The sequence below is a fragment of the Scyliorhinus torazame genome, chromosome 22 (assembly GCF_047496885.1).
Source record: "Scyliorhinus torazame isolate Kashiwa2021f chromosome 22, sScyTor2.1, whole genome shotgun sequence".
NCBI classification, from domain to species: Eukaryota; Metazoa; Chordata; class Chondrichthyes; order Carcharhiniformes; family Scyliorhinidae; genus Scyliorhinus; species Scyliorhinus torazame.
The window spans coordinates 95,969,947-95,983,386 of NC_092728.1; the positions used below are offsets into that span (position 1 = coordinate 95,969,947).

The following is a 13,440-nucleotide window of genomic DNA, read 5'->3' on the forward strand; positions in this document are numbered from 1 at the left end:
AGCAGCGTGGACTTTTAATTTGGAATCTAAGTTAATTACTGACTCTGGGGTCTCAACCTCAAAAGGAATTTTTCCCCCACCACTTCTGTTTCAAAATCTGAATCTTATGCTCTCATTTGCCAATACTTCCCTGCATATAACACACATGGGCTTTGCATCCTTATTTGCATTGGCACAATTGATCGAACCATACCCCAAGAAATCATCTTTAATCTGCTTTATTCCCGGGTTAATTTTCTTCTTTATAAGCTGTTAACCAGAGGCCCTGGTGCTCTGTACAGAGCTAACTAGCACTGCTCTGTCCCACCCTGGACTCTCCTAAGCAGCTCTCTCCAGCAGATTCTGTTGTGAGATCCTGTCCAGTAGGTACACTGCCTATCTGTATCTCTGGCCCTCTCTGATTTGTAAGAAAATGATTCATCTACACAGTCCTCACACCTTGCTTGCCAGCAGCGAGAAACTGGAAAAAGCTCACCCCGTGATTTGCCGCCAAACAGGGTGAAAGACGTCAAGTGTATGTGCAGGGCCCGTGACCTGCTCACTGCTGCCGCTTCTGGCCGGAAGACTGCACACAGCCTCAATTATTTTCATTTACAATGTGGCAGCGGCCGCCATTCTCAATTTAAAAGCAGGTAGCGGCCATGAGGCGCTTTTCCTGCGCATACACTACACCGCACTTTGAAAAACACTGCTCTGCACCATAGCACAGAAACAGGCCATTCGGCCCAACTGGTCAATGCTGGTGTTTGTTCTGCTCAGAACTCTCCGCACCCCACCCTTTTTCATCTAACCCTGTTGGCATTATCCTTCTACCCCTTTCCAGCTCCCCCTGAAATGTATTTATACTATTCACCTCAGATATTCCTTGGGCTAGCGGGTTCCACATTCTAACCACTCTCCCTGGGTAAAGAGGTTTCTCCTATTGTCTTTATTAGCGATATCTTATATTTGCGGCGTCTAGTTTTTAGTCTGTGCACAGTGGCAACCTCTTTCTCTACTTTCGCCCGATCAAGCCCCATCATTATTTTAACGACCTCCATCAGGTCAATCGGTCAGTCTTCCCAGCTCTCAGGATCTATTTCAAAGTTCGGAGGTCAGGAATGTCACCTGAGAGGTGTCGGGGTATAATTCCCAAACCTCCTCTCCGCAGCCTTATTGGCAATCTTCAGTTTGGTTCCTGACACACTGACGCAGCACAAACCTCTCTTAGATCTTCTCTTCCCCCTCCCCTTCTTCCAATGGTCAGAGGTCGGAATCTTGAGCCGTTCCTCGTAACAAAGATCACAGCCTTGCTCTCGCTTTCTGCCTAGACGCAGGAAGACAGGTCACAACCCAGGTACAGATTCCCCGGGTGGACGCTCTTCACTCGGGGCACTGCCTGTGCTCTGCGCTCACACAATCCCAGCAAGTTCAAATCGGGGTGCAATCCTCCTTCGTGCCCGATTTGATTCGAGGCTGATATTTTGTGATCAAATGAAGATATCACAGCTGGTCCCATCTGTCCGAGACGGGCAGTGAGAATGTGGCGGTTTAAATCGGATCAGACACACGTCCTTTGCAATTACTGTCGGCAATTTTATGTTTGTTATTCTGTTTCTGCAGAACGATGAGAGTCTTTTTCAATAACGTCACTGTTTGATTTTTGCTTATTTATATACTGGACAATATGAAAATTATGATGGCATTTTTATATGATTCATGTCCTCCTATTTATTAGAACAGTGATAAAACACAAATCAACATACAGCCTGACATGTCTCCCACGCAGGTCAACATGTAGCCTGACATGTCTCACACACAGGACAACATGTAGCCTGACATGTCTCACACACAGGACAACATGCAGCCTGACATCTCTCACAAACAGGTATACACACTTGGTGCGTGTTGCACACAGGGAGCCTAAGGAGAGAGAGAGAAGGAGGTGGGGGAGCATGGGGAGAGTGGGAAGGAGGTGGGGGAGCATGGGGAGAGTGGGAAGGAGGTGGGGGAGCATGGGGAGAGTGGGAAGGAGGTGGGGGAGCATGGGGAGAGGGTAGGAGGTGGGGGAGCATGGGGAGAGAGGGAAGAAGGTGGGGAAGCATGGGGAGAGCGGAAAGGAGGTGGGGGAGCATGGGGAGAGAGGGAAAGAGGTGGGGGAGCATTGGGAGAGAGGGAAGGAGGTGGGGAAGCATGGGGAGAGTGGGAAGGAGGTGGGGAAGCATGGGGAGAGTGGGTAGGAGGTGGGGGAGCATGGGGAGAGAGCGAAGGAGGTGGGGGAGTATAGGGAGAGTGGGAAGGAGGTGGGGGAGCATGGGGAGAGGGGAGGAGGTGCGGGAGCATGTGGAGAGAGCGAAGGAGGTGAGGGAGTATAGGGAGAGAGGGAAGGAGGTGGGGAAGCATGGGGAGAGAGGGAAGGAGGTGGCGGAGCATGGGGAGAGAAAGAAGGAGGTGGGGTAGCATGTGGAGAGAGCGAAGGAGGTGAGGGAGTATAGGGAGAGAGGGAAGGAGGTGGGGGAGCATGGGGAGGGAGGGAAGGAGGTGGGGGAGCATGGGGAGAGTGGGAAGGAGGTGGGGGAGCATGGGGAGAGAGGGAAGGAGGTGGGGGAGCATGGGGAGAGAGGGAAGGAGGTGGGGGAGCATGGGGAGAGAGGGAAGGAGGTGGGGGAGCATGGAGAGAGAGGGAAGGTGGTTGGGAGCAAGTAACAGTACAGCACAGAACAGGCCCTTTGGCCCTCCAAGCCTGCACCGATCATGATGCCTGTCTAAACTAAAACCTTCTACACTTCTGTGGTGCGTATCCCTCTATTCTGATCCTATTCAGATATTCATCAAGATGCTTCTTAAATGTCGCTATCGTATCTGCAGAAGGAGGACATTCATCCCATCAAGTCTGCACCAACCCTTCAAAAGACCACCCCAGCTAGGCCCAATCTCCCACAATGCCACCCAAACTTTGGACACGAAGGGACAATTTAGCGTGGCCAATCCATCTAACCTGCACACCTTTGGACTGTGGGAGAAAACTGGAGCACCCGCAAGCACAGGGAAAAAGTGCAAACTCCACACAGACAGTGTCCCAAGGCGGGAATCGAACCCGGGTCTCTGGCGCTGTGAGGCAGCAGTGCTAATCACTGTGCCAACGTGTTGCCCATAGGTCAAGAAAGTGACCAGATGTAGATGTAAGTAGAGTTGATGTAAAGTCTATTCCTCCTACGGTAACTAAGGTGAGGGAGCAATGGAATATCTTTCTATTTCATACATACATAGAACATACAGAGCAGAAGGAGGCCATTCGGCCCATCGAGTCTGCACCGACCCACTTAAACCCTCACTTCCACCCTATCCCCGTAACCCAATAACCCCTCTTAACCTTTTTGGTCACTAAGGGCAATTTATCATGGCCAAACCACCTAACCTGCACGTCTTTAGACTGTGGGAGGAAACAGGAGCACCCGGAGGAAACCACTCAGACACGGGGAGAACGTGCAGACTCCGCACAGACAGTGACCCAGCGGGGAATCGAACCTGGGACCCTGGAGCTGTGAAGGCACAGTGCTAACCACTGTGCTACCTTGCTGCCCAACGTGAAATTTCGTAAGTGAAATACCTCCATCAAACATTCCCAAGTTCAGTTGCAACTTGGGTTACAAGCAGAGGGAAATGCTCACTCCGTCCCACGACACGGTACCTCAGAACCAAACTCAGGAGAGACTCCAGCTGTATCAGTGGACAGCTCCACTGTTTCCTGTGACCTTTCTGCATGATAATGTGAACAAGTTAGTGCCAGCTTTGGAGCTGATAATTACTGGTGTGTCCATTCCCACGGAGAAAGGTTAAAACTACTCTTAGCTTATTTAAGATGCTAAGCATTGGCAGCAAAGGGGAGCTCGATTGCTGGAGTTCAGGCGAGCTTCAAACTCTGGTCCGGGAAGTGAACATTTGTGGTACCTCAACGCAGTAGCCAATTGGTAAAGAATCCTATTCATGTCAAGTGCAAAACACTTCCCTTTTCTGAACCGCCTGCTTTCTTTCCCACTAGGTACACAGTCTTACCATCGGGGTCACTGACGATCTTAAACTCGAGAGTATCTGATAGTGGCCTCTACACGTGTGCTGCTATAAACAGAGCAGGGAATGCCTCGTTGACATTGCAACTCATTGTTCATGGTGAGAGTTACTTACCACTGCTTCATTTTCTCCCCTTATTCTTTCTTGCCTCCTTGACTGATATTTGGAGCTTGGTTCCATGCTGCTGGCTTATCTCTGGTCTCGGGCGGGGCGGGGGGCGCATGGGGTGGGGAGGGGGGGGGGGCGCATGGGGGCCCATTTGATCCCAGATTTTGACAAATTGCCAGAAGATGGATGGAGCTGACTTGAGGCACAGGCTCAGGTCTGGCTCTAATGAGCCGTGCTTAATTCTGAAAGGGTGGCCGTTTGCCTGAATCACTGGGTTGCAAAGGTTAGTCTTGGGGAACGTGGGCTGGAGCACAATTGGCTCAGAAGTGTGAAATTCTTCAAAGGCCGCAGCTTTTAGCCTCATCTAGCATGGCTGACCAGGAGGCCTCCCTGCTCGTACCACCTGCCATTAGCATGCGTTGGAAGGATTTTGCAGGTTGACGCCCAGCCTGTTTGGCCACGATACGAATGGACCTTCCTCGGCCATCAAGTTCTGGATGTGGGACTCGGACCCGAAGCTTCGGGCTCACAGGCAGAGATCCGACCCACTGTGCCACGACCACCCCAGTTGCCCTCTTGGATGCAAGTAAAACATCCCATTGCACTATTTCAAGGAATAGTAGGTATTTGTGAGGGCGGGGGCGGGGGGAGAGGGGGGGGGGTTGCTGCAGTGGGGGGACAGAGTGTGTAGGAAGAATCTGTTTCCATTGGTGGAAGGATCGGGAACCTGGTGATTGGCAAAGGAAGCAATGGCCATATGAGAAAAATGTGTTATCTCGTGAGTGGTTAAGATCTGGAATGCACGGCCTGAGAGTGTGGAGGAGGCAGAGTCATACAGCGAGTGGTTAGGATCTGGAATCATAGAATTTATAGTGTAGAAGGAGGCCATTCGGCCCATCGAGTCTGCACCAGCTCTTGGAAAGAGCACCCTACCCAAGGTCAACCACCTCCACCCTATCCCCATAACCCAGTAACCCCACCCAGCACTAAGGGCAATTTTGGACACTAAGGGCAATTTATCATGGCCAATCCACCTAACCTGCACATCTTTGGACTGTGGGAGGAAACCGGAGCACCCGGATGAAACTCACGTGCACACGGGCAGGATGTGCAGACTCCGCACAGACAGTGACCCAAGCCGGAATCAAACCTGGGACCCTGGAGCTGTGAAGCAACTGTGCTATCCACAATGCTACCGTGCTGCCACCGGAATGCACTGCCTGTGAGTGTGGTGGAGGCAGATTCACACAGTGAGTGGTTAGGATCTGGAATGCACTGTCTGAGAGTGTGGTGGAGGCAGATTCACACAGTGAGTGGTTAGGATCTGGAATGCACTGTCTGCGAGTGTGGTGGAGGCAGATTCAATTGTGGCTTTTAAAAGAGAATTGGATAACAACCTGAAGAGGGCTATGGGGGGAGGCAGAGGAGTGACATTCGCTAATTTACTCGTGCAGAGAGCCAGCATGGATATGATGGGCTGAATGGCCTCCTTCGGCCCTGTAACCGTTCTATGATTCTATGAATACGTTAGGTAGAACCCATGGTATTGATGCTAATTATTCTGTTCTCTCTGTTTTTTTCCTTCTTTCTAGTCCCTCCCAAAATCCATCTTTCACATCAACTCCTGAGGGTGATTGTGGGTCAGTCCGTTGACCTGCCCTGCGTGGCCCATGGTGACCCGACTCCCAAAATCAGGTGGTATAAAGGCGATGAGGCCCTGCTGCAGGGTGTCAGAGACTCTCTGGATGGCCCTGATGGTTCAATCAGCATTGCAGACGTGGAGATCTCTGACGCCGGGATGTACCGTTGTGAAGCGACCAATAGTGCCGGGCGCGATGTGACTGAAATGATACTGGCCGTGTTGGGTGAGTGAACATTGGAACCATTTATATCACAGCCACAAGATGGGTTCCATTAATATCTTTTAATATCTGCCCTGTCGAATGCCCTCTGGCTCTTGTATGTTTCAGTAAGAACAATAGTTCTAACCAGAATGTTGAGCCAAAAATTATATTTGTGTGGCCAAGTAGAGCAGGATTGTTCCTGTGGAACAATGTCGTTCGGACATTTGGAAGATTACCAAATTTAAAGAGAACAACAATTTGTACTTGATGAGAAAAGAGTGGTGGTTTGTTGGCAAGTAGACTTATTAGTAGAGGCGTGGCCATGGAGAATGCACCAGTTAACCGATAACTGACAGTTAACCGTCAAGCTTTTAAAAATTTGAACCAGGCAGGTTGATTCTGATTGGGCAGGTCATTGCCCTGAGAAATGAACCAAAGCATGACATCACTTATTTTGTTCAGTTGAAACAGGTGCAATGTGTGTACGTGTTCTTTCTGTCTGCAAAGGACAGGGCCATGTGTATTAATACTCGTAGCTTCCAGTTCAGGCAAATGCAAGCCCCACTGACCATTTCAAATTGGTGGTCGGGGTATTTCTTCGCATACTGAGGATTATTAATCTAATATTGTCCAGTCGCAGAATCGCATCTAATGTCGGACTGTATTTTGAGTTTTGCAAGCATGGGCTGGTTGGGTACGTTCTGCACCTTGGCTGTTGCAAATAACAGAAGGGATGTGCTGTTTGATACGATCGGCCAGACTTTGGCTCAGTACAACCTACTGGCATTGCACCAGCAATGAAACTCATATAACACACTACACATTTGTGTGATAGGCAGAACGTTTTCATGGTTTGGCAGCTGCATTGTGTTAGTGGCAAATACCACTTGTGTGTTGCTACTGCATAGTAGCAGAGGGAAACAGCTAGATTCACCTGTTACTCAAATTTTCGAGACACCTTATCCTTCCAGTGTAATCTGAAGTAGACTGGGCACTTATCAGGGCTGAAAGTGGGGTGGCCTTAAACCCGTCCATGAGTTAATGCAATATTCGGCACAAATTGATCTGATCAGGGTAGCCATTATCCCACAGCATCCCTTCTGATTCCCTTGTCATTCAAGAATCTGTCTAACTCAGCTTTACAAATATTCAATGACCCTACCTCTACAACTCTCGGAGAAGAGAATTCCACAGGTGTAGGATCCCCAGAGAAAATAATTCTCCTCACCTCGTCTGAAATGGTCGATCGCATAGTTTTAAATTGTGCCACCCCGTGCTAGTCTCTAAACAAATGGAAACACCTTTTCGGCATCAAACTTTCAAGTTCCCTCAGGATCTTCATTTTTCAATAAGATCACCTCTCATTCTTTAAAACCCAATGGATATAGGCCCACTCTCCTGGCTAGCTTTCCCTCATACTCTAATTTCTACCTCATTTTTGGCTAGCTTTCCCGCGTACTCTAATTTCTATCTCATTTTTGACTAGCTTTCCTTCATAATCTAATTTCTACCTCATTTTTGGCTAGCTTTCCTTCATACTCTAATTTCTACCTCATTTTAGGCTAGCTTTCCCTCATACTCTAATTTCTACCTAATTTTTGGCTAGCTTTCCTTCATACTCTAATTTCTACCTAATTTTAGGCTAGCTTTCCCTCATACTCTAATTTCTACCTCAATTTTGTTTTTAGTCATTCTTTGCTGGTTTATGAATTCTCTCCAATCCTCTGGCCTACCACTTATCTTTATGGAATGATCCGTTTTTTGCCTTTTTATCGATAACCTCCTTAGTTAGCCAAGAATAATGCATCCTTTTCTTCGAGTCTTTCCTAGACTCTTTCTCTCTCACTGGAATTTGCCATTTTGGAGTGGTTTGAAATATCTCCCGAAATGTGTTTTCACTGCATCTTTACTGATCCACCCCTTACTCTTAATTCCCCTTAACTATTTTGAAGAAGAACATGATGTTGGCCTGAATATTTACCCCTTAATCAACCTCAGAAAACCAGATGACCTGGTTGCTGTCACGGGCGCGATCGATCGGCCACGCTGTACCCGATGGAAGCCAGGAGACCCCGCTCCCAGGATCTAACGTGATTTTGCGAGAAGTTGCGATGTAAATCCCGCCCATTGAGGGTGGAATCACTGTTTTGGCAAATCTGCTTATTGGAGCGAAGCAGCTTCAATATGCAGTTTCCCAAGGCATCCGAGGCGTTGGGATCTTTCCCCCTTTCTCGGAGACCTCGGATCGCCGTTCAGAACTGGTCTCTACAAATGAGGACGAGGCAGAATGGCACACATGGGGGTCTCCCAGTGGTTTGGAGGCCCCCACGCTCCAAGCTGGCATTTTGGCACAGTGGGCCGGGGGGGGGTGGGGGGGGGGGGGAAGGCCCTGTGCGGGTGTACGTGGAGGTGTGTGGGAGGGAGGGGGGGGGGGGGCGAGGACCCCCTCAGCCCGGGGACCCCCTCATAGTGAGTTGGGTTGGGGAGAGGATGTTCAGGTCAGGGAATCCCGAGATCGTGGCGCCCTGTCTCTCGCTGCGTTGAGGGGTTTAAGCGAGCGGAGCTCCTCAGTGCAGAGAACAGGGCAATCATAGAATCATCTAATTTACAGAAGGAGGCCATTCAGCCCATCGAGTCTGCACCAGCCCTTGGAAAGAGCACCCCACTTAAGGCCATGCCTCCACCCTATCCCCGTAACTCAGTAACCCTGTAACCTAACTGTTTTGGACACTAAGGACAATTGATCGTGGCCAATCCACCTAACCTGCACATCTTTGGACTGTGGGAGGAAACCGGAGCACCCGGAGGAAACCCACGCACACACGGGGAGAACGTGCAGACTCCGCACAGACAGTGACCCAAGCCGGGAATCAAACTTGGGACCCTGGCGCTGTGAAGCAACTGTGCTAACCACTGTGCTACCGTGCTGCCCTATATGCAGGCTAATGTGCGGTTATGGCTGCGCGCTCCTCACTGAAGCCCCTCTAACTAACCCGAGTGCCGTTCTATAGCGTTGTGTTCTCCGCGCTGCGAGCACCGGGAAACACATGGCTGAACGTGCTCCCGATGGGACTTTGTTCCCATTTAATTAAACCGTGACCCACATTTCTGTTTGGGGGCATTTGCTTTGTGCCACTTTGCTGCGAAGTTTATTACATCACAACGGTGACGACACTTCAAAAATATTTAATTGGCTCTGAAATACTGTGGGAGGTTTTTAAAAAATATATTTTTTTTATTCTCCTTTTTCACATTTTCTCCCAAATTTGCACCCACCATCAATAAACAATAATCAGTAACAAATATAATGTCTCCTCCATTCTGACCCACTGGGAATCAACCCCTCTGTCCCAGCTCCGCACCTTCTCCACATTCGCCGCCCAGTAGTAATACATCAGGTTCGGAAGACCCAAACCCCCTGCCTGCCTTCCCCTCTGTAGCAGCACCTTTCTAACTCTGGCCACCTTCCCTCCCCATATGAACGAGGTAATCCTTCCCTCAATCTCTCTGACAAACGCCTTTGGCAGGAAAATCGGCAGGCATTGAAAAATAAACAGAAATCGCGGCAACACGTTTGTTTTAACCGCCTGTACCCGACCCGCCAGTGACAGAGGGAGACCATCCCACCTTGCCAGATCAGCTTTCACTCTCCCCACCAAACTAGAAATGTTGTACCTGCGGAGCCCCCCCCCCACTTACTTTGGTACGTTTGATGGCTATGAAAGGTGCTATATAAATGCAAGTCTTTTATGCCTTTTATGTTTCGCTAGAACCACCATTTTTTGACGAAGATGTTGCTTCACTGGATGCCGAACAGGAGCGATTCGCCAGAGAAAAAGTCACACTTCCCTGCCCAGCCAATGGTGAGAGTCCATTTTCTGCCTGAATGATCCAAAACTGTCGGCCTGATTTTAACCAGAGGCAAGAATGGGGCCGACGGTGTATGTGTATAAGGAGTAAGGAGGTGAGTGGAGGGAATAGTGATGATGGGCGCTGGGAGTGGCAGTGTGGAATAAGAGGGCAGTGGGTGGAGTGGTGTGACGGAGTGGTGGGGGAGGGGGTAGCAACATACTAATGCCAACCGGCCATGGTGACGCTAAAGTCTTGTTACTATAGCGACAGAGCGGCTCCCACCCAAACCTGGTGGGAATAGAACGAACACCGGTTTAGTGAGCGCGGCAACTGGCTACTGCCAGGAACCTTCAAGGAGCCTCTCTGGATGCCAGCTAAGTACACATGAAGATGCCTGGAGCACAATAGCTCCTTGTCCCACAGCTCCTCCTGTGACACAAAAAAAACTACTGCCGGCTATATGTACCCATTGCAGGATGCTGCGCCTTTTAAGCTGGAAGGACTCTGATTGGCCCTTCAGCTTCAAAAACCCTCCCACTACCGTTAACAGAATGGAAAGCCTGTCCCCTTTCCTATTGAGGGGACATAGCTATCAAAAACCCAGGTCAGTGAGAGGTTCCTCCCAGGGACAGACTCAGGACCCGGAAACAGTTCCGACTCCTGTCTCCCATTCCCAACATTAAAATCCCAGTTCTGAATCTGTTTGTGTACCTTTATATAACTTGGTGTTCCCATCTGCACATCTAATTTAGTGGAACAGATGTATATCCTGATCAAACATTTTCGATATGCCAATTAAATCCCTTTATTGATGTGCCCTCGTGATATTGTACCTTTCATGACCTTTTCTGTTTGCCTATCCCCAGGAACTCCTCCACCATCTATACGCTGGCTACAGAATGGCATAGACCTTCCAGCTAATGAACCAGGAATCTCTATACTGGAGGATGGTTCTCTACTAATTGAATCAGCCTCACCCTACGACAGTGGGGATTATTTGTGTATTGCGACCAACGAGGCTGGCTCCTCCAAAAAAATGTATCGATTGAAAGTCCGAGGTAAATAGTTCCACTCTGATGCTACACTTCCGACTGAACCACCGCCACACTGGATAAACTGGAGGGGGTGGGAGACTTGGATCTGGACCCAGTTCCCAGCCAAGTGTCCGAATGGTTAATTAGCTCAGACAGATAAGATCCAGAGGTATTTCTGGAAGATAACAGCCAAGTATCTAAATATCAGCCCTCAACTTGAGGTTGGGAGTTGCGGCATTGAGATTGAGGGGATATTTGACAGAGGTGTACAAGATTATGAGAGGTTTAGATACGGTGGACAAACGCTATGCCTATTGGCTGATGGCACAAGTGGGAGGGGGGGGGACACACAGATTTAAGGTTTTGGGCAAGATATACAGGGTGGGATGGGATGGGGGAGCGATGGTGGCGATGTGAGGAAGGTATTTTTTAAGCGGTGAGTCGTAATGACCTGGAACTCTGGGTCTGCGAGAGTGTGGAAGTTAGGATGATCAATGATTGCAGAAGGAAATTCGATGGGGGCTCGAGGGCAATAAACATGCATCGCTCTGGGGATCGTGCAGGGGAGAGGGAGTGACTGGATTGTTGTACAGGGAGCCAGCAGCCAGCATGGACCCAATGGGCCCAATGGCCTCTAACTGTGCTGTAACGGCTCTGTGACATAGTTTAGTCTGCCACTCCCCAAGTCACTGGGTTCAGATTGGGGAGTTTCATTAGGTGTTGTCGGAGTTTCCGACAGGCTTGTGGTGTTACTACTGCTGTGCAAGGATGGACGCCAATGGCATTACCTGGCTGAATGGTGCTTGAACCCCGTTTGTAAGTTATTTTGACAGCTGGAACACCACTGGCCAAACCGCTTCCTCCATGTCTGGCATGCGCTCATTAAAGATACTGGCCGGAAGTCTCTGGCCGTTCGGCTTTTCTTTTCCCGCTGGCAGCGCCGCCTCGCCCGTGGGTTTTCCAGCGCCGTGAGGTGGCTTCAGCGGGAAATTCCATTGACAAATAGCGGGAAGAGAGAATCCCGCCACCAGCGAATGCCGCGCCACCGAGAGACACGAGGCGGAAGAACCCCATCCGCTGTATTGTCCTCGCTGTGTATTTAATGACTGATTGAACTTCAAAACTCCAGTTAACACTTGTTACGACCGCTAAATATACATCTTTACAGGGAGGGCAGTATTGGAGTGACAGTGCATTCAAATTAATGGGTCGCAAATTCACCTCTGCAGCCCTGTTCAGAGTTTCCAATCTGAATCAGTCCTTAGGTGGTGCAGTTCTAAGAGAAGCTCAGGTAGCAGGTTGTTATGCTATCCTCTTCGCCATGGTGGCCGTGTGCGGTGGGCGTGGGGGGCTGGAAGGCGGGGGGGGGGGGAGACAGCACGTGAAAAGTGAGTGAGGTAAGTATCAATACTTTTCCAAAAGAAAGTAATAGAACTTTGAGGAATCCCCAAGCCCCACCATTCCCATCCTCGTTGTGCATGTGCTCTTTTGATGCTCAACGTGGCTCCAGAATCTACCGGCCCTCAGTGGAATTTGTTTGCAACGTCTGCTGGATCTGAAATGCTGCTGGGATTATCGGCGTCGGTCCTTTCCAGTTAGTAGAAGTGAAAAGTTGGCCTATTGGCCCAGAAGCTGTAAACAAGTTATGAAGTCTCACAGCAGCTATATCTGCAAATCATGCTTTGTTGATTTTCACTGAAGCGCGACGGAAGCTAAGTGAAACCAGACTTTGGAGGATTCTCATTCCAGAACCTTGCTTTGTCCGTTTATTTTAGCGCTGCCTGACAATTTGTGGTGTGGCAACAACAGTCGCGATACAGCGTTACGGCACCATGTTCACACCAAGTGCGCGATTTACCGGCCTTGTCGCGCCCGACTCGGACGCCCTGACCTCTTCCTGCACTGGCGAGCGGAGCTCGTTACTGCAGGAAATGGGACTGAGTGTCACCTCCGCGGGGTGTTCCTCACCGAGGCCCAGAAATGAAACAGAGTCCCGTTAATATCGAGGTCCTTCTCCGTGCTGGCAACGTGGGAAGCTCACGGCTTTTAATGCGCCAGACACGGGACTCTGTTTCACTTCCGTTAAATCGTGTCCCAAATGTTTTCTGTTTTGACTGGACTGTTTGATTTCTCCCCCCCCCCCCCCCCCCCCCCCACACTTCTACACTCCTTTTCCTTCATTGCAGCTCCCCCTGAGATTCTAGGTAACGACCAAATAAGTAATATCACGGCATTGGTTAATCAGCCATTGATATTGGAGTGCGATGCCAGCGGCAACCCAACACCAACCCTCAGCTGGTACAAGAATGAGCGGCAGGTATGTGTGGAAAGTCGATGTTGTTAAATTGGGTCTGTACCTAATTACGCTGGTGTGAGGGAGGGTGATGACGTGGCATGGAAACACCTCGCTATGCAGCAATGAGCCAGTTCAATGCGGAATTGCTCCCGGGGTTACATTCCTGGCTCCAGCCATTGGAGGAAACGGAAGCCAAAAGGTGTGTTAGATTTGGGCCACTTTCCGAGCAGTCATGGACTGAACACCCAGCCAATGG

At 49.8% G+C, this 13,440-nt stretch overlaps 1 protein-coding gene across 1 annotated transcript in view; it reads left to right on the top strand.

The window, feature by feature from the left end:
- The window catches only part of LOC140399244 (hemicentin-1-like), a 492,970-nt gene that overhangs the window by 194,911 nt on the left and 284,619 nt on the right, over positions 1 to 13,440 (top strand). Inside the window, 5 exon segments of the mRNA XM_072488667.1 lie at positions 4,022 to 4,149; positions 5,751 to 6,023; positions 9,773 to 9,865; positions 10,721 to 10,912; positions 13,075 to 13,205. Coding sequence (XP_072344768.1) covers positions 4,022 to 4,149; positions 5,751 to 6,023; positions 9,773 to 9,865; positions 10,721 to 10,912; positions 13,075 to 13,205 — 817 coding nt within the window.